General features: G+C 37.7%; 1 protein-coding gene and 1 pseudogene across 1 annotated transcript in view; one reads left to right on the forward strand and one right to left on the reverse strand.

The window, feature by feature from the left end:
- The window catches only part of CEP135 (centrosomal protein 135), a 73,166-nt gene extending 52,770 nt beyond the window's left edge, over positions 1-20,396 (reverse strand). Inside the window, exons 1-9 of the mRNA XM_028100749.2 lie at positions 20,235-20,396; positions 17,010-17,167; positions 15,372-15,562; positions 14,267-14,434; positions 11,612-11,753; positions 9,242-9,326; positions 5,585-5,713; positions 3,951-4,166; positions 723-788 (exon numbers count right to left, since the gene is read on the reverse strand). Coding sequence (XP_027956550.2) covers positions 723-788; positions 3,951-4,166; positions 5,585-5,713; positions 9,242-9,326; positions 11,612-11,753; positions 14,267-14,434; positions 15,372-15,562; positions 17,010-17,122 — 1,110 coding nt within the window. The 5' untranslated portion in view covers positions 17,123-17,167; positions 20,235-20,396. The remainder of the gene's footprint in view (positions 1-722; positions 789-3,950; positions 4,167-5,584; positions 5,714-9,241; positions 9,327-11,611; positions 11,754-14,266; positions 14,435-15,371; positions 15,563-17,009; positions 17,168-20,234) is intronic.
- On the forward strand, positions 19,067-19,163 carry LOC114206862 (U2 spliceosomal RNA; annotated as a pseudogene).
- Positions 20,397-24,074: the final 3,678 nt, after the last annotated feature.

Consider the following 24,074-nt stretch of genomic DNA (forward strand, 5'->3'; position numbering starts at 1 on the left):
GTGCTCTTTCTGTAAAATAAACAAAAACATCTTACAAAGAAAATGAGTTGCATGCCTCAACTGAGCCAGCCAGGTACCCCAGATTGAGTGCTTTTAATAAAAGTCAACAATTTTAACAAGTAATTATCAATTTCTAGTTTTAATATTAGTAAACTTACAAGTCATGAAGTAGTTAAAAGAATATAAAATTCCCAACAGGTTTTCCAAATTCAAATTTAACTTGCCATCTACTGTATATAAAATTAAAGAATTATAAAAATAGAAATGAAATTAAATACATCCATACAGTAGAATATTACCCAGACATAAAAAGCAAGTACTTGGATACATGCTACAACAAGCATGAAACTAGAAAACTGTGCTAAATCAAAGAAGCCAGACACAAAAGGCCACATATTGTATGATTCCATTGGTATAAAATGTCCAGAATATGCAAGTCTATAGAAATAGAAAGATTAGTAGTTGTCAGAGGCTGAGCAGAGGAAAATGGGGAATGACTGCTAATGGGTATGACGTTTCTTTTTGGAGTGATGAAAATGTTCCTTTACTTGATGGTCAGAATGGTTACAGCACTTCAGGACTACACCAATACCAATGAAATAAATGCTTAAGAGTGAATATTATAATGCGTAAATTATATCTCAATTAAAAAATATATGTAAAATACAGCATGCAAATTTTCTTACCAAAAGTTCTGGCAATTTAACATGACATCTACTTACCAGCTGAAGTTTTGCCATTGTTTCTTCAAGATCCCGCATTTCAGAAAGCTTTCTTTGAATCTCTTTCTAGGAATAAAAAACTTATTAGGTACAGACCTAAAAGTCAAGAATATTTATCACTAAGTCACACTGCAAATAAGACCAAGTCATTTTTTTTGAGTAGTCTTCCTTCTCAGCAGTGAGATGGGAGGTTTTAGCTGTTTTAAGGCTCAATTTCAGTGAAGAGGAAACAAAGTCCAAGTTTCTCTTTAATTTCTTGGTATCCTGAATGCTTATAGGGAGCTATTTGTAACATCTGAAACAAGAGGGCCCACTTAAAAACCTATTTTGCCTATATACTTGCAGGACCTTCCTTGAGCCTTGATTTTTGGGTTCTTCTTATGGCACTGTCATTTCCTATTTTCCTATCTTATTTGATTTCCCTCCACCTGCTACTACAAATATGGAACCTCTATATAGCAAATAAGAGCACTGAATGCCAATATTAAAATATTTTGACCCAACAGGAATCTTTTGTGAGCCAAACTGTCATTGTTGAGCACTGCCAATGAGACCTGAGAAGCTATATTCAGTATATTGTGTGCATGACCAAAGAAGATGCAAAAGAAGTGGAAAAACAGAGGAATGAGATATAGGAAGGTTGCAATGAAACTAGAGCCACAAAAAAATTAAAACTGCACTAATTATGTTCTTCATTTTTTTTAAGTTTATTTTTTTAGTAGTCTCTATACCCAACGTGGGGCTCGAACTCATGACCCTGAGATCGAGAGTCACGTGCACTTCCAAATGAGCTAGGCAGGCACCCTATATTCTTCATTTTCAAGACTCTTTGGGCTATCCTGGGCCCCTTGAGATTTTATAATTTTTTTCCATTTCTATAAAAAATGCCATTGGGATTTGGATAGAGATTGTACTGAATCTGTAGATTGCTTTGGGTACCATGGACATGTGAACAGTATTAAGTCCTCCAATCCATGAACATAGGATGTCTTTCCATTTATTTCTGTCTTCTTCAATTTTTTTTCAACATTTTATAGTTTTCAGCATACAGTCTTTCACCTCCTTGGTTAAGTTTATTCCTAAGTATTTTATTCTTTTTTTTTTTTTTAAAGATTTTGTTTATTTATTTGACAGAGAGAGACACAGCAAGAGAGGGAACACAAGCAGGGGGAGTGGGAGAGGGAGAACCAGGCTTCCCGCGGAGCGGGGAGCCTGATGTGGGGCTCGATCCCAGCAACCCGGGATCATGACCTGAGCCGAAGGCAGACACTTAACGACTGAGCCACCCAGGCGCCCCAGTATTTTATTCTTTTTGATGCTATTGCAAATGAGATTATTTTCTTAATTTCCTTTTGGATTTTAATTATTTGCATATTGAAACACACCTGATTATTGTGCATTGATTTTGTATCCTGCAACTCTGCTGACTTTATTAGTTCTATTTTTTTGTGAAATCTTTAGGATCTTCTACATATAAGATCATGTCATCTGGAAACATAATTTCAGTGCTTTCTTTCCAATTTCGGTGCCTTTTATTTCTTTTTCTTGCCTAACTGCTTTAGCTAGGACTTCCAGTACTACACTGAACAGAACTGGTGAGAATGGGCATATTTGCATTGCTGCTGATCCTAGAGGAAAAGCTTCAATCTTTCACCACTGGGTATGATATACTGTGGGCTTTTCATATATTGCCTTCATTATGTTGAGGTATGCTACTTTTATTCCACTAACTAGTGGAAATGACACTGTACAAAATTGATTCAATAATGTAGAGTACTGATCCTCAGACTAGCTTATATCCATTCCTGGGATAACATAAATACTTCCCAAGTATTATGTAAAACTATTGTATACATGCAGTTTTAATGTATCCATATCTGGATTCTTAATTTGCATGTACAGTCCTTTTTAAGAATTATCTACCTGGGACGCCTGGGTGGCTCAGTTGGTTAAGTGACTGCCTTCGGCTCAGGTCATGATCCTGGAGTCCCGGGATCAAGTCCCACATTGGGCTCCCTGCTCAGCAGGGAGTCTGCTTCTCCCTCTGACCCTCTTCCCTCTCGTGCTATCTCTCATTCTCTCTCTCTCAAATAAATAAATAAAATCTTAAAAAAAAAAAAAGAATTATCTACCTGAAAACCTGTGTGTGGTCTAAGTATCTCATGATCTTTCCTCTCTCACCTTCCCTTTCACAACTGTTTTCCTCTCACTTTTTAAAAGCAAAGTCATGCATCTAATGTCACTCAAAATATGAAAAATTTTTGAAGCACCAAACAAAAAGATAATCGAAGTTAATGAAAGATATGTATTAAGAAATGTATTAATAAGATATATATCTTATTGAGATGTATTTCCAATAAAATTTTACTTTTTAATTCAGTAAGTATCAACATTTGTGCTGTATTTGTCACTCTGATCCACTAATTACTAATAATTATAATGATAACACTATTCAAAGGAAATGTTAACACTTTGAACCTTGTAGTCAAAGGACATTTTTTAAAGTAAAAAAATTTCTAAAAAAATGATTTTAACTTGTGTATTTTTTTATTGCAGAGATGTTTGATAGGGTGATCATGAAAAGATATTCAAGCATAAATATATTAAGATAGGATAAAACTTTGTGGAGATTTCAAGAAGAAAGGGTCATTTAGCTATATTTAAAAGAACGATGTGACAGTTTAAGAGATCAATACTTACAATACACTGGAAATTACATCTTTCGTATCTATTTATTTACTCATTATTATTTTTAAAAGATTTTATTTTTAAGTAATCTCTACACCCAACTTGGGGCTTGAACTCACAATCCTGAGATCAAGAGTTGCATGCTCCTCCCACCACACCAGCCAGGTGCCCCCTTTCATATCTATTTAAACTTAAAGATGAAAAATGTTAGCTACCAACTTAAAAATGTGTAAGGACATACACTATTTCAGAAAATACTTTTAAAGGGAACATGAGCACAGAATGACACAGAGGACAAACTTCCAAAGCTCACTCACAATGCTGAGATGAAAATCTTGAGGGAAAATAGGACAAAATCTGGAGAGCTATCCTAAGAAAAGGTGTGCTTCAGAAACATACCCAAATTTAGAGTGTGAATGACACTTGGGGAAAACTGGAATTATGAAACAAACAAACCAAAAGACCAAATCAGATATCAAAGGGGCTTAAGTTCACCATGTTCCAGGAGAATTAACAAATGCTCCCACAACCTAGACATACCTTTGCTTCCTCAAGTTCTTTATCGGCAGTCTCAAGCACTTCTTCTTTATGTCTTTCTAACTGCTGTGCTAACTGATCTATTTCAGTTAATTCTTGGCAGAGTTTTTCATTTTTGTTACTTAGATTAACAACTTCAGTAGTCACTGTTTCCTTGGTTTCCATAAGCTCCTGTATATGCTTCTCCAGGTCTTTATTAGCTCGCTGAAGAAAGTCAACCTAAATTGAATTTGTAATTCACAGGTATATGAATTGGAAAATTATCCTAAATACTGGACTTCCAAAAATATTTCAAAATACCGTATTTTTTAAAATACCGAACATTTAAACCAGAGCTACTTTACATTTGTAATCTTACACTGCTTTGATTCACAAAACTGACAATGTGGGGTGTAATAAAACTATATAGCCATTGGCTTCCAATTTTTAAACATGGAAGGAAAGGAAAAGTAAAACATTTGTGCGAACTTTTTCCCAACAGAGAGTTCTAAAATTATGACAAGAATATCACTACCATGATACTACTACTCTAGACTGTGCTGTCCAATACAGCAGTCGCTAGTATCCACGTGTGCACACTGTGGCTCGTCTGAACTGAGATGTGCTATAAATATAAGACAGACACAAGATTCCAAAGACTTGGTGCAAAAAGAATGTAAAATATCTCAACATCAATTTTACAACATTAATTATACACTGAAATTATATTTTGGATATACTGAGATAAATACATTATTAAAATTAATTTCAACTATTTCTTTTTACTTTCTTAATCTAGTTACTAGAAAATTCTATAGTTTTATGTTTTACATTTTGATCTGAGATTACTTTTCTTTTCTTTTTTTTAAGTGGGCTCCATAGAAGCTTGAACTCATGACCCTGGGATCAAGACCTGAGCTGAGAGCAAGAGTCGGTCAGATGCTTAACCAACTGAGTCACCCACGTGCCCCTAGAAAATTTTAAATTACATATGTGGCTCATATCATATTTGTATTGGATAGCACTGCTCTAGAGTTCCTGCTGATATTCGTGATTTACTCTATTTTGGTTACAGCCCAGGCAGCAACGACATGTCTAAATTTCTAAAGGTAACATAACATAACATGCTTTATATAACTCTTGTGTTCTTTTACTCTTAGGTCAAACGCATGGCAAGGGAATCTATTACATGTTTAGCTTTTATATTTCTTTTTAAAAATCTTTTCTTTTTTCACATTATAAAACAAAAATTTTGAAAATAAAATCAAAAAGAATATCTCATCACACAAAGATAAAACTGCTAGTATACTTTGTTGTATTCCCTTCCAATGTTTTCTCTCTCCAAGTTCATATGTACATTTTTAAAAAGCAAATGGAACATCACTTGTGTTACAGTTTATTCTTCTCTTTTAAATATTTAACATTATGGTGTATATATTTTTCTGCCTCATTAACTATTCTTTTTTTTCATTATATATTCTTTAAAAACATGATTTTTCAATAGCCGCATCCTATTTCTGGATACTCTGGCTCTATCAAAATTTTCCTACTGTAAATAATACACTACTGAACAACTCTGTCACTTTTACAAATCCATGGACTGTTATAAACACTTAATGATTTTATATACTCAGTGAAATAATTATAAAAGTCATTACCTGAATATTTAAATGAGCAATAAGCTTTTCATTGGTTTTATTTCTAGACTCCAGAGAGAGAATATCAGGGGAACGGCCACTGTCCAATGCAACTGATAGTCGTTCTATCTCTCGTTCTCTTAGCTCAATCTGAAGACATAAAGTCATGTTATCACTTAAAAAAATCTGCCTTGAACTGAAGTAATACTGTACAAACACTTATTTGGATATACTTTCATTTTTCTTAAGTTTCACAGTGTGTACAAGAGATTAACATTCATATATGTACCATATTATGAAATGCATATACACAAGCAAAAATAAACACAGAAAATTTCAAAAATAATGTAAACAAAGCTTTCATAAGTATTTCTATTGAATAAATTCTTCCCAATTAATTTTAATTTTTGTTTTTTTTTCCCCTCCCTCCTCCAAGATTAGGCAATGTTTATATAAAAAGAAACTACTGGGTACTAGAACTGAGTCTGAGCTGCTTCAGTGCCTGGCGGAATAAATGTAGAATGAACAAATGGATGTAGGACACAAAGAATTGCTACTGAAACTCAATATGGAAAAGGATAGGAAGTTGGGGTGAATTTACTTATCTATTATTTGGAAAACAACACATAAAATCACAGAGATCACTATCAACCATGAATTCACACTTATTCACATTCATGAATTTGGAAAAACCCAGACATTTTACAGATTTGGGTTTTGCGGCTTTTGTTTTTTAAAAAAAACTGAAAACTAAAACCAAGCATTCAATTCACCAATAATGGAGCACAATTCTTGGTATATGAAGATGAGTAAAATATGGTCTCTGACTTTCAGGAACACAGCTTTACAGGGAAAACTAGCAAGTAAACCAATAATTGCTATATAATATGTTGTTCAATGGTAGAATAAAGTAAAGAGGTATATGGCACCAAAGAAGTTAAGGGAATAAAATGATTTACTCTCCATGATATATTCATATGCCTGTGGAAATTAGTTAAGGCTTTATCAAAATACTTATGCCCAAAAAGGTTATAAATGATGCCATGAAGAGAAGAAAGGAGGAATGTTTCAGGCAGTGACACAGAAGTATAAAGCCACACAGTATGATTGAAGGAGCAGAAATGGCTCAGTAAGACTGGATTGTAACGTGCAAGGGAACTTACGGTGGGTCTGAAGAATCAGGCAGGAATTAATTATGTTAAGCTCTGAACACTTTGCTAAGGAGAAAGATTGCTCTGGATTAAAAGATGAATAAGAATAAAGCCAGAGGAAGGGAGACCTATTGGAGGAATGTATGAGAAATGAATAAGGCATAAAACAGTAGATAGGTTAAAGCAGAAAAAGTAAGTTTACAAAGTACTTAGAAGTGACAGAACTTGGTAAGTGGTATGTGAAGGGAAGAGAATGAGATCTAGAAAGACTATAGAACGTTGGCTTGGGCAGATGGTGATGCTACCAACCAAAGTAGAGAATATAAGAGGGAAAACAGATTTGAGGCAGAAGATAACAAGTTTAGTACTAGGCATATGGTATGAAGAACTTTCATCCAAGTGGAAATGCCCAGTATGAAATTGGATATATGGGTCTGGAGCTCTATAGAGATTTGAGCCAGAAAGACTGAAAAGTCATTAACACACAGGGAATATCTTAAACCAAGAGAGTAAATGAAACCTTCTGAGAAAATATACCGGGAAAGGAGAAGGGGTCGAAGACAAGATCCTGAAAAACAGTAATATTTCAGGGAACAGGTAGAGTAAATAAGCAAAGAAGAAATGATGATAGATTTTTTAAAAAGGGAAAACTGAAAGAGAATGAAAGTGTTTTAAAGAGAAATTATCAATAATGACAAATACTACAGAGGAGTCAAGAAAATAAAGACTAAAGTATCCTTTTGGATCTAGCAATTAACATCACTGGTGTCATTAACTAGACCAATTTATGTAATGGGAGGCAGAAGCCAGAACACAATAGGACAGCAGGAGGTGAAGAAGTGGAGAGAGAAGAGTAAGATACTCTTCAGAGAAGTTTGCAGGAGGGAGGAGAAGGCATCAGCAGGAGGGAGAGGTAGTTAAAGGAGATCTTTTTAGGGGAGGTTAGTAACGACCATAATAGCACCTCTTTCTAGGACAGTTAGGGAGATTAAAAGCATTACTAGTTGTAAAGTGGCCATTTAAGTGTTTGTTAAAGAAGGAAAGAATATCAATGAAAGCAAAAAAAAAAGGAGAAGAGGGCTGCCTGGGTGGCTCAGTTGGTTGGTCCTCTGCCTTCAGCTCAGGTCAGGATCCCAGGGTTCTGGGATCAAGCCCCAGGTCTGGCTCTCTGCTCAGTGGGGAGCCTGTTTCTCCCTCTCCCTCTGTCATTTCCTGCTTGTGCCCTCTTTCTCTCTCTCTCTCTCTAATAAATAAATAAAATCTTGGGAAAAAAAAGAAGAAGTAGAGCCAAGAGCACAGGTACAGAGACTAAGCCTTAAATAGGAAGAATGCCACACTACCCATTAAGTCTGGAGAGCCTCAGTGTGAACACCGCTAATTTTAAAGGTAGAAACAAAGTTGAGACAAAGTGATATCTTAAGGAGGGTATTTATTATAGGCTGGGAAAAGAGCTTGCAGAGAACAGCAACATTTGGAATACAGCCTGAGAAAAACAGAACTTAAGCAAAAAAATAAAATAAAATAAAAATAAAAACCAAACACACCCAGATAGGCAGCAGAGTTTTAATCAGAATGATCAGGCTATTTTCTCCAAACACCTCAACCCCCTCACAGAGATGGTAAAGACTGGTCAGCTTATGTTCATAAAGTACTTGGGGAGAATGTGATGAAAGTGTGATTATAAACTGAAAAATACCAACAATATTCAACTTATGCATATTTGATATTTTCAATCTCTCCATATTGTAAGTTTTTTGGTTGATGTGATCACAATTCCTTTTTACTCCATTTTTATTCAAATATCTTCAAAGTACTTTACAAACTTAACAGTTATACCAACACATAAGTTACATTTATATTTGTATGTGCAGATCACTTCACTCCACAAAAAAATGCAGTCACATGCAGGAAATGAAAAAAAATGTTACCCAATTTAAGCTTCAATAAGCATTTTAAGAAAGCAAGCCTGTAATTATACAAATCAGAATTTAGCCAAACACCAACAGAAGGTATGAAAGAATAAAGCTTATTACGGTTATGATCTAACCCTGCATATATTAATTCCCCTGCTTCTTCAGAAAACTCTTTGACTAGTTCTTGTAGAGAAAACACACAACAAATATAGTGCCACAAAAGAGTAACTATCAAGAAGAGAACAAAATCTATAGTAAGAGTAAAAAAATTATTTATGTTACCACTGTAAAGCATAATATACTTCAGTAAAATACCTCCCAACGAAAACAAGTAATATGGTTACAATATTTGGGGAGACAGATGATTCACCTAAAGAAACCCCAAAAAAACTACTATTTGCCTCAATGCAAAATGGACTGGACTGTTTGCCCTAAAGCCATCTAAGCCACTCCAGCTATTATCTCTATTAACAAATTGGTGGAAAAGATAAAAGCTGTATAAAAATTCAGTATCAGTAATATCAAATATAACCCAACTTTACTTACAATCACAGCATACCCATCTCAACAATGCAACCATGCATCCCTGTTATGGAAGTAAATAAAAATCCTACCTGCTCCGTATAATCTCTCAGTCCACTTTCCATCATTGCTAACTTTTCTTGTAACTGGTGGACTTCCAGTTGCAGTTCTTGAATTCTGAAACACATTTATAACTAATGCCAATATACTTTTTTAAGAAATACCAAAAAAAAACAAGAAATGAAACTAGGTATGTTCTCCTATAAATTCTCTATTTTCTATTTCTCAATAATGTATGAAGTACTGTACCAAAGGGTTCCAAACCACATCATAAGTAGAGTACATCATCTTGGAGATTTAATTTTATAAGAATAAAGAAACTGAGTGTTAAATAATTTGAAATTCAGATACATTATGCCTACTGTTGCATTTTGATCCTTAAAACTCTTTGAGGTATTGCTGCCAATTCTTAAGTTCAGGAAACTAGAGGGTCTAGCCCAGAATTCACATTCTGAAGTGAAATAAGGGACTAAAGTTTGTTTTCTGACCCTAAATGACCCTGTATGTTCTAATGAACTACCTTGCAATCCTAGAGAAAAGAAAAATATCAAGAAATACTATAATTTACCAAATAACTACAGCAAAAACCTACTCCTTTCTGGAACTTGTTAATTCTTTTTTTTTTTTAAAGATTTTATTTTTATTATTTATTTGAGAGAGAGAGAATGAGAGAGAGAGAGCACGAGAGGGAAGAGGGTCCGAGGGAGAAGCAGACTCCCTGCTGAGCAGGGAGCCCGATGTGGGACTCGATCCCGGGACTCCAGGATCATGACCTGAGCCGAAAGCAGTCGCCTAACCAACTGAGCCACCCAGGCGCCCCTGGAACTTGTTAATTCTAACAAAATCAAGATTTGTCAAAATCATCTCAATTCTACAACTACCCAAATGTATTTGTATTACATCAAACTTTGCCAAACATTAACATAAATATGACATAACCACTTTCATATTGGAAAAATAAAGCCTGAGGCCAGGTCTGCTTTTTTTTTTTTTTTTAATTTTATTTATTTATTTGAGAGAGAGAGAGAGAGAGATAGAGAGCACGAGAGGGAAGAGGGTCCGAGGGAGAAGCAGACTCCCTGCTGAGCAGGGAGCCCGATGTGGGACTCGATCCCGGGACTCCAGGATCATGACCTGAGCCGAAGGCAGTTGCTTAACCAACTGAGCCACCCAGGCGCCCCACCAGGTCTGCTTTTAAGAGAGATTTTCTGTGAAGTAGAGTGAGGCTGGCACACCTTGTCCCTGCTGTTACTGGAACCAGTATTTTCTACTACTCTAGGTTTAGGAGAAAAGTAGGTATGTGACTGCACTCATATATATGCACACGAATTACTTGGAATACAAACAAAATATATATGTGCAAAAGGAAACAAACAAGATCAAGAGACTAATGCCACCTATGATGGTTTGATAGAAAAGAAAGATGTTAAAGAAAAAGATTAAGGACAGAAAATGACAAACGTGCAGACCAAAAAACTCCTTAAATACACTATCACACTGCTGAGAAGTCCTAGATTACAACTGTAACAGAAAAAAAGAACCCCACAAAATATTTCACAAGTTCAGATAACTGTATAAACATAGTAATGTAAAACTGTGTGAGAATAACTAAGAGATCCTAATCAGTACCTCCACCAATGTTCCTTTAGATTGTTATGAGATTAATGAAGTGGAAAAACTCCCCCATATTCTCTGTATAATCTACAAAATAAAAAGTTATCCATACTAACCATTTTTACTACTGTAGTACATATTTTAAAAAATGTTTTTCCAGCTATGACCACAGATGCGTCACGAGTGTTCTTTTGCTCCTTTGAACCTCTTAAAATTTTCTTAATGGCATTCTGTGTATTTATCTCATCTTTACTATTAGAATGTAAGTTTCTCAAGAGCAGCAATACCATCTTACTCATCTTTACATCCCCAGGACACTTACATAGTGACTTCCCCAGGGACCTTTTCTATATAAAATAGAATTTATATCTGATTCCAATTTAAGGAAAAAACAAGCACACAGCTAGAGAATCATGAAAAAGAATTTCAAAGCCAGTTACAAATCTATTCATGTTCATTGGCATTTGACATATCTGAAGTGAGAGAGTCCTGCAAAAAGACGAACTGGGTGATGAAACTAAATATTAAAGCAACTCTACTAAAATAGGTTCTAGATGGCACTAAATTATTTTTAAAGTAAACATGGACAGAACCATTGAGATCAAAGTTCCAAAACAAGTAAAAACATTCTATATTTAGGATACATTCAGAAAGTACTTCCTCAGTGTTCATGCAAAGTTCTGTGCTAGGCCCTGGAGATACAACAGCAAAGACTGGAGCCCTAGCATCAAGAAACTTAGAGTTAATCAAGTGATTAACTGAAACCAACAAAATATTATTTAATGCACCTGTTATCAGCCACCTGCAGGAGGTCTGCAATGTAAGGGTCATCAGGCTGCGGAACTGGATATGAACTGACTTCGGAGGGAGGGACTGGTTCATCAATCTGCATACGCTGGCGCCTGAAAGCAATACTTCTTTTTTTGCCACCTAAAACACAATGTGTGTTTCAAAAACATTTAAAAGAAACAAATATTAGAATTAAATATTCCAGAAGGTTAGGCTTTTTGTTATAAAGGGTGTCTCTAGCTCATATTACCTAGCGATAAAATACCTCCTCCCTTGTATATACTCACCCCCTGATCTTTAACTAAACAATGCATTCCTGAAAACCTCAACAAGACACAGTTATAAAACAAGTTTTATTTTTGGCATGCTTGGTACATATATCCAGATGTAATCTGTTCCTCTATTAGATGGGAACAAGACTTTGACAAGATTAAAAGTTGAGCATGCCTTGTGGTATTTGCTCTTATGAACTCAAGAAATCATCACCAGCAGAAAACTGTCAAATGAGCTTAAAGCAGTGATAAATAGAGTAAACTTGTTTATTAAGCAATGCCAAAAGAGCAGATAACAGAAACTTTATGCAGCAAAATTAGTATTACATTGAATTAATGTCATCTGTAATATAAAATGATGCTATAACCTGAATTAGTGGGGAATGTCTACTTAATTATCCTTAAAACCATCAGGAGTAATTTCTTTTTATGGACATATACATCCAAATTACACAGATAATTTACCTTTCCCAGCATCTGGCCAAGATTAGACATGCACTTGAAAAATGAATTTATCCACACAAAGAACAAACATAATCTACAATTGTGTCTTTATTAGAATCCTGACACATTTTGTATACATGTACCTCTTGTTTTGAGGATGAAGAAACTGGATCAAAAGTATTTAAATGATTTGCTTGTAGTTACACACCTAAAGAAAGTAAACCATTTTCTCCTTCCCTTACTTCCTGGTTTTCCTCCTTGGTTGTTCCTTCTCAGTTTCTTTTAAAGACCCTCTCCTTCCACCAGTCCTTTAATTACCAACCTTTCCACAGGATCTGTTCTCTCTTCCCAGTCTACATAATCTTACTAGATAATTCCCACCGCATCTATAGCTTCAATTCCCACAATACTCCAATGACTCCCAAATTTGAATTTTCATTTGGGACTACACATCTAAAATCAGATCTACATATCCCACTGTGTACTAGAAATCTCAATGTGGATGTTCCATGGGTATAACATTTGACACATGCAAAAGTGAACTCCTGCTCTGCTTTCCACCTTCTCTAAAAAATAGTACCATCATCCACCCGCTCATTCACTTGAAACAGAAATCTGGGAATTCCTCTACCTCCCAAGTCTTCCACATTCAGTCACTGAATTCTATAGATTATACCACCTGAATCTCTCTGGAATCTGCCCCATTCCTCTCTCAGGAAACCTGATCATCCTCATTTTTCCCCTTAATCTTCTAGTTACTTCCAAGACCTTCTCCTATGTTTCTTGATCTTTTCTACCTTTAGCCCACAGTCCCCCTCTCCATCTCATTTCCTGACATTTCCATCCCCCCCTGATTCCGCTTGGCTATGGGCACACCGTAAGATGACTGTGTGTGGCCTTCGTCACCACTTCAAACTGTGCCAGTGTCTAGAACTCCAACTCCCTTCTGATCGCAGTCTTCGTGCTCCTAATTCCTCAGCCTCCACCTCGTCTCATAATCCAGCACTTTCCTACACCTCACTCACTCACTCCCATCATCTTCAGCCCATGATTCAGACATCTTGATGATCTCGTCACTGGTACTGGAGATTCTTCCACCAACTTTATGCCTGGACCACCCTCAACTCTGGATATGACCCTTCCTTTCTTTTCTCTTGCTACAGAACTACTGAACATAAAGTAACATAAAAGTAAAATAAACTAAGAAATACTGAAAACACAACATTCCCAATTTTTTTAATGAGTATAGATTACCTTTATAACTAAAATAATAATGATAACATTTGGACGGCATCCCTCAAAAGAGTTCCTTTTTTAGCTTGTGGATCTTCAGATTGATAATTCTGCCGTTTTCATTTCATTTCCTTAAAGTCAGGGCCGGCTTGTAAGAAGTTGTTAAACAACACCCTAAGTGTGAACTGTCAACCCTCACCCTAAATCTTCCCTGTTCAGAGCACCACATGAAGACTTCACTGGGTTTTATAGTGGCTTTCTGATGTTGGTAGTCCACTGGAGACTGGAGTTTGAAAGTTGTTGTATACTGCTAGTGACTGTCTGCCCATGTCCTCCTGAAATACCAGGATTGTTTATGACAAGTATTTTTGATAAAGCTGAATACAGTTTGACTTGGGAAAAAAAGAATACTAAAATAATAATTTAAAAAAGAAGTTAAAATAACAATTAAGGAAATAAAACTCTGGGCACTGAAGTTAGACTACTTGTATCTAAGAAACTACTATTATAAAGTTTCTAGGTGCATGTATAAAATACTACCTAGATCTTAAGAAATAAATTTAAAAGTTTATGTGACAATCCAAAATCATCTTTACAAATACTAAAGTCTAAGCATGAAAATCCAAAGTCTTATTTTAGTCAACAGCTTTAACATCTTTAAAAGATTAGACGTGTATGATTTGTTTTGAGACGGGGCAGACTCACCTGGAGTTTGTACTACAGCATGCAAATTCTTTTCTTGAAGTTGTTGAATTCTTTCATTCTTAGCTTTGCTCTCTTTCTCCAAAAGTTTGAGTTTATGAACATATTGGTTATTTAGAAATTTCAGATCAGTTGTTTCACGTGCACACTTCTTCAACGTAGTTTTCAACTCTTAAAATGAAAAAGATTCAAAGACCATTTTACAGATCAGGAAATCTATCAAATCCTTTCATTTCACAAAATACAAAAGTCACATTAATTTGAAAGGCTCCATCTGATTCTTACACAAGCCTTTGTCTGAAAGGCTATTACCTCTTCCACCACTATTAACAAAACTACAAGTCACTAAACAAAAAAGGGAATCATATTTTTCTTCTGCTATATGGCTTAATATAAATTGTGGCATTCGCTCCAATCCAGTAAACTGGGTATGTAGCTGAGGGATTATATATTCATGCCAGATATCAGGGCTTTCTACTGATATAAGAAAAACTTATAGTAAGATAGTCATACAATTACCCTCTGTCTGGTACCTTTGAAATCATTCTATTCAATCTTCCAGCTCGAAGACAGGGGTATTAAAGAATCAGAATGATACAAGGCTTTCACCTCACTTTAGTCCTCTTACTTTCAGAAAGGGAAAAATGAAGTTGTTTCAAGGACATTTCTTTGGTTTCAGCATTTAATGTTTCCTAGAGCAATTTTTTTATTAATTAAAAGATTTATTGAGTATAGCTGACACATGTTATACTGATTTCAGGTGTACAACAGAGTGATTCAACCTCTCCGGAAGTTATGTTACACACACCACAAACGTAGTTACCGTCTGTCACCGGGCAACGCTATTACAACATCACGGACTGTATTTCCTATACTGCGCAGCTTTCTACAGCAATTTTAATTCTAAAAATTTAATCTACATATAGTGAGGATGATTATAGCTACGAAATGCAAATTTATTTTCCTTGTTGGGAACTCTTCAATGCACTCTACATTATTTCAAGACTGTTAGCAGGAAGACTACCACAACACTATATATAAGCTTTTCCTACAGAAAAAACTTTTTAGGCAAAAAATATGGCATTTTAAAAAAATCACAAAATTTTACCTTTAATGTGTTGACCTGATTGTTCTCTCAGTTTCATTAATTCCAGGTATAATTCATTATTTTCCTTGATCAATCTTGCATTTTCAAGTTTATAAGGTTCCAAAACAAAATCAAAATTGGCACTTTCTTTTTCAGCTTTCACAGTAGATAATTTTGATTTCCGAAGACTTTCTGTTGTATGAACTAGGTCACTGAAATTAAAGAACAGAAAATGTAAATACAAGGAAACATTCCATTAACTTTTAATAACTAAAATATATTTCAAAAAAGACTTAAATGTTAACACTAAGTGAGATCAAATCTAAAAACAAACAGAAACACTAGGAGTCTTTCAAGGTACCAGGTGCTCAAAATTTCTCAAAACAAGATTAAAAGTTATGAAACATACACATAGTTAGAATCATCTTTCAATCTCTCCTCTCATTCATCCCCCATGTCCAATTAATCACCTGATCCTGTGGAACCTGTGAAACTCACCTGTACATTCAGCAAAGATTTACTGAATGCTAGCATAGAAGAATAAGAATTGATTCCTTACCTCTAAGAACACAAACCAGAATATTCACTCCATCAGTATTTACCGAGCAGGGAACACAATATAGAACACAGCTTCACAGAGCTTATATCTTACTGACAGTTTGTCAAAAGTTATAATACTATGTGATAAACAACAACTATGTGTTCAGCCTGTACTAGATATAGCAGAGATAAAGTCAGTCTCTAGTCTTATGGAGTTTGCATTCTAAAGGAAACACAAAAACAAGTTTCCAACAATGATAAGTAGTGAAGGTAACATATAGCAGATGTGACAATTTTGCAGGCCACAGAGCTAAACAAGCATAGGGCAGGAGGGAGAGGTCAGACGGACTTCCCAGGCAGACAGAATAGCACATGGAGAGACCAAGGGGAGAGACTGGTCGGGAGTGTTTATGTTTAGGGAGCTCCAAATGGTTAAATACATGGGAGACGAAGGTGTTGGAGTATAAGATCACTGTGGAAAAAGTCTGCCAGTTTCTTAGAAAGCTAAACATACTTCACCCACCCTCCAACCTTGAATCAGAGCTAGAACTAGATCATGAAGGGTTCTGGAGGCCATAATAAAGAGCACAAAATCTCTTTCCTCCATTCTCTCCTTACCATCATCATAGCTTGTAGCCCTACTGCAAAAGCTTTCTAAGCAATTTCCCTGCTCCAGTCTCAGGCAAAGAACAAAAAATGGAAAAGAACAAAAGCACATAGAATCTTTCAATTAAAGTAACATGTAACTGCTAAAGTAATGACCAACCACATATGAACCTTTATCAAATCACAGTAATTAAAGACTAATGAGGCAAAGAATACCCAAGGATATCAGAAAATCACATTAAAAAATGGTAATTCTATTCACGGAGAACTCTCAGAAACATCTACTCTGAACAGTAGAGTATGAAAGGTGACCCCTAGAGTTTTGCAATGTGGAGGCCCTGAACTGATGATCTGGGAGTAGGATCTAAGAATAGATGAGCTTCAGATGACTGAAGGACTTAAAAAAAAAACAAAACAACCTACCCATTTCTTTACTGTAACATGAAGTTTAATAGAAACTGGATAAATGGGATTAAGGATCACACGGGTTTAGAACTGTATTTTCATCTTTACCTGAAAAGTTTTTCTACCAATGGTAAACACTCCACTGTCAGAGTCTGGCGGTATCCCAACTGATCCAATCTTTTTCTAATATTAATGTACTTTCTTTCTGCAGCTGCAGTCATCTTGTCTTCCAAAACTGGTTTTATTCACTCCCCAAAATTAAAGTCCTGAAAAAGTAAAACATTATTCTGTTATTATGGCTATTATTATTATTTCATGATAAGAAGAAAAGATTCTTTCAATATGAAGCAACTATTTTTTTGTTTCTCTTCAGGTAGGCAGCCTTCTGGAATATTGAGACTTGACTTAAATGCAATGCTTATGATAGTCATGTTGCTGCATTAATAAACATTAATAAACCTATACGTAAAAGTTAAAAAAAAAGAGAAAACAAAGAATATTTTCCCAAGCCTGAGGTAGGCAGAGAATCTTTAGAGAAGCCTCTTTTGAAAGCACTAAATACAAAAGAAAAACCTGATAAGTTTTTGAACTTCATCAAATTAAAAATGTCTGCTCATCAAAATATTCCATTAAGAAAACAAAAAGATAAACGAAAGAGTGGGAGAAAATATCTGACAAAGGATTTGTATATGGAATACATAAAGAACACTTACAGTTCAATAATTACAATCTGGTAAGAAAATGGGCTAAAGACTTGAACAGGCACCTTGCAAAGATAACTGAACAGGAATAATCATATGAAAAGGTGCTCACCACTAGTTATATGAGAAATATGAATTAAAACCACAATGAAGTACAATTTCACCCATCCTAGAATGGCTAAAATTTAAAGTATACGACCAAATGTTATCAAGGATTTGGGGCAACTGGAATCTTCACATTGCTGATGTGAATGTAAAAGCACTGTGGAAAAAGTTTGGCAGTTTCTTATAAAGTTAAACTTCTACCCTAGAACTCTATAATTCTATGGTTAGGTATTTATTCAAGCAAATGAAAATAAACATCCACGGATTCTACAAGAATATTCATAACAGCTTTATTCATAATAGCCCCAGACTGGAAACAACGTATATATCCATCAACAGAAGACGGATAAACAAACTATGAAATACTTGTACAATATACTACTACTCAGGAATAAAAGAGAAGGAAATACTGATACATGTCAACCACATGAATTAATTTGGAAAACATTACTTGAGCAATAGAAGCCAGACACATATACTGTATCATTCTATTTACATGAAATTCAAGAACAGGCAAATTGAAACTATGTAGACAGAAACTAGAACAGCTGTGGCCTGGGTCAACAGGAATGGGTGGAGACTGGAAGGGTTAAGAATGAACTTCTGGGGTGATGAAAATGTTAATTGGGATATTGGTTACACAAGTGCATTACATTTATCAAAGGTTTTCAAATGGTACACTTGAGATCTGTGCATTTCGCCATGTAAATTTTACTTCTATAAAAAAAGACAAACACATATGAATCTCTACACACATTTTTATCCTTGTTTTTTTCAATATTTATGAATATATTCTCTATCAATGTGCCCTGAAATGGAGTTCTCTAAAGATTGCTTGTGTAGGGGGCGCCTGGGTGGCTCAGTCAGTTAAGCATCTGCCTTTGGCTCAGGTCATGATCCCAGGGTCCTGGGATGGAGCCCCGCATGGGGCTCCCTGGTCAGCGGGAAGCCTGCTTCTCCCTCTCCCTCTGCCCCTGCTCGTGTCCCCTCTCTAGCTGTCTCTCTGTCAAATAAAGAAAAAAAAAAGATTGCTTGTGTAGAACCTTTGCTCTTTTCTAACTTTTGCCAGGTAAGTATAGTCCTAGTACGCATATTTCTCAGCCAAATAAAATTTTGTTTTAACATCTCTACTGTTTTTCACAATTTATGAAACGTGAATGCATGTGAATACATGCAAAAGTGATCCTCACAACCTACCCTGCAAAGGAGACAGGGCATACTAGACATTCTCTCTATTCAAAGGCGAGGAAAGGCTACCTCTAGAGAGCGACTTTTCCCAAACCACTTGGCCACAAAGAAGGTGGGCATTCACGTCTCCTGAGTCCTGGTCCAGTACTCGGGTTTCTGTACCAAGCTGCAATTGCTTCTTGGCCTTTTGGCTAAGATCAAGTGTAGTATCTGTACCAAGCTGCAGCAACTTACATCATTTATAATCTACTCCTTTCTACAAACCTTTCTGTCTCCACACTCTTGCTAACCTTTTCTTTTAGTGGCATCCCCATGGGCTTTCTAGGTTCCTTCCACAGAGTGACCTGACTGATGCAGGGTGTTTTAGAGAAACTCCTGGAGACACCGGAAATACACCTGTCAAGAACTAGCAGGGCCTCACCACTCAAACGTTTCTCCTCTTTGTCTGGTACCAGCTTCGATTACCCAGAAATAATACTTCCTCGCATACTGGCTGAACAGGGAATGAATACGAGTCAAAAAAATCATCGAAACACAGGACAGATGGAAAAGAGTAAAATCCCTCCAAGAACAAAAAACATCCTCACCTAGGGGCTGCTGTCTTCCCCCACCTACATCACCCAAACACTGTGGCTATACTGAAAGTTTCTAACACAACATAAAAGCTTAGGTTTGGAGGTCCCCCGCGCATACGTGTTTAGAACTACTCACTAGCTTACCTCTGGGAAGGTGGGTGTCTGAAAGCCAGTACATCTTATTTTTACAAAAGTAGCCTGTGTGTATGTATACACAGGGGCTCGAAACAAAACAAAACACCAACCTTAACTTAGGTTGTCTCGAAGTCCTTCCAGACTAAACTTAAAATAGTAGAGACTGGAAGGTAAAGGGGATGTTTTCGAAGATGCAGGGCAAAGGTTACCAAATGGCTCCCGTCCTACTCTTTTGGGTACTTTGTTTTTACAAAGAGCCTGTGAGATTCTTACACGAGAGAGCACTTTAACTTTTCAAACAACCCATCAGTCGGCAGTAGGCGGGTGTGCACACACCGCACAGACTCCCGCAGCGAGCGGCGCGGAAGGAAATAGGGAGGCTCGAGCAGCCCCAGGTCGACCTCCGGACCGCAGCCTCACTGCCGGGTGTCGAAGGGGAGGGGTGTCGGACGTGGAGCCGGCGAGGAATCTCCGCGCCGCACCACGCCCGGACGGGCCCCACTTCCTCCCCAGCCGCGCGGCCTCCCTCCCGGCAGCACCCGGGCCCGGCCCGCGGGGACCTCCCGGGAGGCCACGGGCGAGAACGCCGCCGCCGCGCTCGGGCCTCCCGCCCCCACAGCTGCACTCACCCGCAGCTCCAGCCGCCGCTTCCTCCGCCTGCGGCCACATCGCCCCTCGGGCCTCGCCTCCCTCGCTGGCTCCTTCCGCCCCAGACTCCGGCTCCAGCGCTAGGACAGTTTGAAAATGGCGCCGAGAGACTATCCTAGCCGGCGCGGAGTCGGCGCCGCGGTTGCCTCGGTAACGGGAGCGGCGCAGGCGATGCGCGGCGCGCGGCGGGGGCGCGCGCGGCGGCGATGGCGGCGCTGGGCCCAAGTGCCCGGAAACGCAACGGCCGGACAGCGCGCGGCCACGGCGCCTCCTGCCGGTCGGCAAACCCCGAACTTCAGCGGATGCCAGAAATGATCCCTCCCCTTTGCGGGATTCGTTGCCTGTCTACCCCGCGCAGGGTTAAAACGCTGTCCAGCCCGTGGTCCCTGCAGCGGATAAGCCTTCACCCGTCGGGTGAACGCCTGCTGACCACGAAAAATCCCATCTAATAATCACGTTTCTTTGCAGCTTTCCCTGATAAAATTATTGTTGCCACACCCCTCTCCCTGTAAAGCGGTGTAGACACATTTATTATACTCATCCCATCATGAGTATAATATTAAGTTTTGATTCCACGAATTATGGCTCATCCCATCAAAACGTAGTTAGCTGTATGTCTCTCCCTGGCCCCCGCACAACTGAATTTTTTGAGTCAGAGATTATTTTACTCAGCTATGTTTCCCTAGCACCTACCACAATAAACATTTGTGAAGGGAATTCAATTGAAATAAACTGGTTGTGGGGTAGAGAGCTTGCTCACTTAAAGAAACCATATAGGTCAAATCCTCGAATTCCACGTCTCCTCTGAAGATTTCTGTATAATCAGAGAGGAGCTCAATTCCTTTCTGTTCACTACTCTCCCGAGTAGGCCTTACAGGCACAAAAGGTACTTAATCTTTGCATGTCATATGACTGCTCTGTGGGTTGTGAATAACTTTGTACCCATTCATATATTGACATACACATACGTTTCCATTATGTCTACTTGGTTTCCCCACATGTCTTAATGAATTGTTTTATGGAATTTCTAGGAGACAGTGACTTAGGTACTACTGTAAGTGGCTTTCAAAGTCTTGAACATATGTAATAAACACATTTTTTTTTTTTTTTTGCTGAACAAATATCTCTTTTGGAAACAGGGAGGCATAAATAAATTAATAACATAACAAAATAGCTGTGCAACAGGCTCTATCTAGTCCAGAAGACTGCTTGGCTTCCTTTTGCCCCCAAAACACAGTAATTAAAACAAAAATCAAAATCAAATTCAAAAGGTGGGTGAAACACTGATGTTATGGGCCAGTTTTGCCCCAGGGGACATGAAAGACCAGAGTCAGGTTTACTGCTGGACTCCAGGGCCTAAGGTCAGGATCCCTGGCACACACATACATATCTCTAGGAGGGCTACCATTCAACCCACTACACTCCCTTAGTTCTTGACATTTGGTCTGGGTGAGCAGGAAAACAAACAATCTGACTATGTAATAGAACCACTGTAAAAACCCTAAACAACAGGATCCAGAGAGTTTCCAGGTTGGTGAACACATCAAGGTGCTGGGAGGGTGACATGTCTGGAAAGGGCGCGGAAGCTCCATGCCCCTTCCCCCTTCCTTGCCCTGTGCATCTCTTCTATTTGGCTGTTCCTGAGTTCTATCCTTTATAAGAAGCTGGTAATAGTAAGTAAAGCGCCTTTCTCAGTTCTGTGAGCCATTCTAGTAAATTATCTAACCTGAGAGAGGTCATGGGAACCCCAGTTTATAGTTGGTCCAACAGAAGTATGGCAGGCCCAGGACTTATGACTGGCATCTCAAGTAGGAGCAGTCTTGTATAGTCTTTTTTAAAAATATTTATTTATTTATTTGAGAGAATGAGAGGGAGAGAGCAGGCGCATGCGTGCAAATGGGGAGAGGGGCAGAGGGAGAGAATCTTCAAATCCCTGCCCCCTCCCCAAGGGCTTGATTCCATGACCCATGAGATCATGACCTGAGTGAAAACCAAGAGTTGGTTATCCAACCAACTGAGCCACCCAGGCACCCAGTCTTGTAGAGTCTTAACCTGTGGAGGCTGCAGTAACTCTAGGTCGTTAGAGTCAGAACTTAATTGAAGTCTGGACCACTTGGAAAAGACACTATTTGGTGTCAGGAGCGGGAAAAAAAACCAAATAATCTCTCATCTCGTGTCAAAAGTGTTGTGAATAAAAATAACTCACCAGGAAACAACTAGGTATGTGCAGATGATGTTTGGGAGAAACTTAACAGAGATAAATTGAGGTTTCTTTTTCAGATTTCTTCTCTGTATTTTCAAAACATATTCTGCATATCTGGATATCATTAACTCTGCTGTTGTCACTGATTATCCCATTTCCCCTGTTAGACCATGAGCTCCTCATACTACACAGAAGACTAATGTGATCTTCTTTGTGCCCATAACCAAGCAGAGTGACTGGCACTTAATAAAAGATCAGGAAGGTGGGACACCTGGGTGGCTCAGTTGGTTGGGCGTCTGCCTTTGGCTCAGGTCATGGTCCCAGGGTCCTGGGATTGAGTCCCGCATCGGGCTCCCTGCTCGGTGGGAAGACTGCTTCTCCCTCTCCCTCTGCCTGCCGCTCCCTCTGCTTGTGCTCCTTATCTCTCTGTCAAACAAATAAATAAATAAATAAATCTTTAAAGAAAAAAAAAAAGATCAGGAAGGTGCTTTGAATTGAACAGAACTGAATGAACCAGATCTTCTGACCCCGAGTCCTATACAACAGAGTTGCCTCCTTACAGTGACTGGCCCAAAGATGGGGCTAAAATATCAGTATGACCACTAGCTAATTCAGGTCCTTTTATTTAAGCAGCAGGGACTCAGTTTCCCTATTACCACAGGTGTGTGGTTTGGCTGGCAACCTGATTTTTACTGGCAGATAAGGATAATGGTTACAATAGTTCCCGTCTGTCTGGAGCCTTGCAGTGGAGCCTCTGTAGTGACTTGGCTACAAAAGACACTCAAGCTGTGTAAGTGATCAGATGTTATGAGAAGCTATTCTTTAGCAGCAGAGACACTAGGAAATTATTTCCAAGAAAAGGTGGCTTTTAAAAGCACAATGCTAAAGCATCTTAATGACATAGCAGTTTCTTTTGTTTCTACGAAGACATCAGAACTTTTCATTGCATAATGCTAGTGCAAGGGATTACACCTTTTATTCACCATTCGGAGTCAGAAAGAATAGAGAGAAGAGTAGGGGCTCTGCCTGAATGAAAAGATTGATAAACACTAATATATATATTTAAAAACTTTTTCTTGCACTTCAAAAGTTCTATGGTCAAAAGACAAAGGATAGCTGGGAAAAATATTTACAACTATTACCATAGACCTTATATATAAAAAGCTCCTATAACTCAACAGTAAAATGACTAACAAATAATAGAATACAGTAGGAAAATAATTTTAAAATGAGCAAAAATATGAACATGTAATTCATCACATGGCTCTTTACCCATATGAACAGGGACTCAAATTCACTGAAAATAAGAAGCATGTAAATTCAAAGTAGTAGAGGTGTGAAGGATGAGTAGGTAGCCAAGTAAAAGGTAGAAAAAGGCAATAAGCAAGGATACAAATAAACTAATATTAGTCATAATGCATCGAGTGCATATTAGGTTATGTTGTAAGTACTGTGCATGACTTATAGGTACTAGTTCATTTAATCACTATAGTAACCCTATGAAATAGGAGGTATTGGTATCTCCAGTATACTGACGAGGTTAACTTACTGGAAGTCACGAAGTAAGTGATAAGAGTGTTGGCTTCAAGTCTGGAAGCCAAAACAATTCTGTCAAGGA

Source organism: Eumetopias jubatus, unplaced genomic scaffold (assembly GCF_037043125.1).
Source record: "Eumetopias jubatus isolate StellerSeaLion01/CBP00866 unplaced genomic scaffold, mEumJub1_p1.0 scaffold_2, whole genome shotgun sequence".
NCBI classification, from domain to species: domain Eukaryota; kingdom Metazoa; phylum Chordata; class Mammalia; order Carnivora; family Otariidae; genus Eumetopias; species Eumetopias jubatus.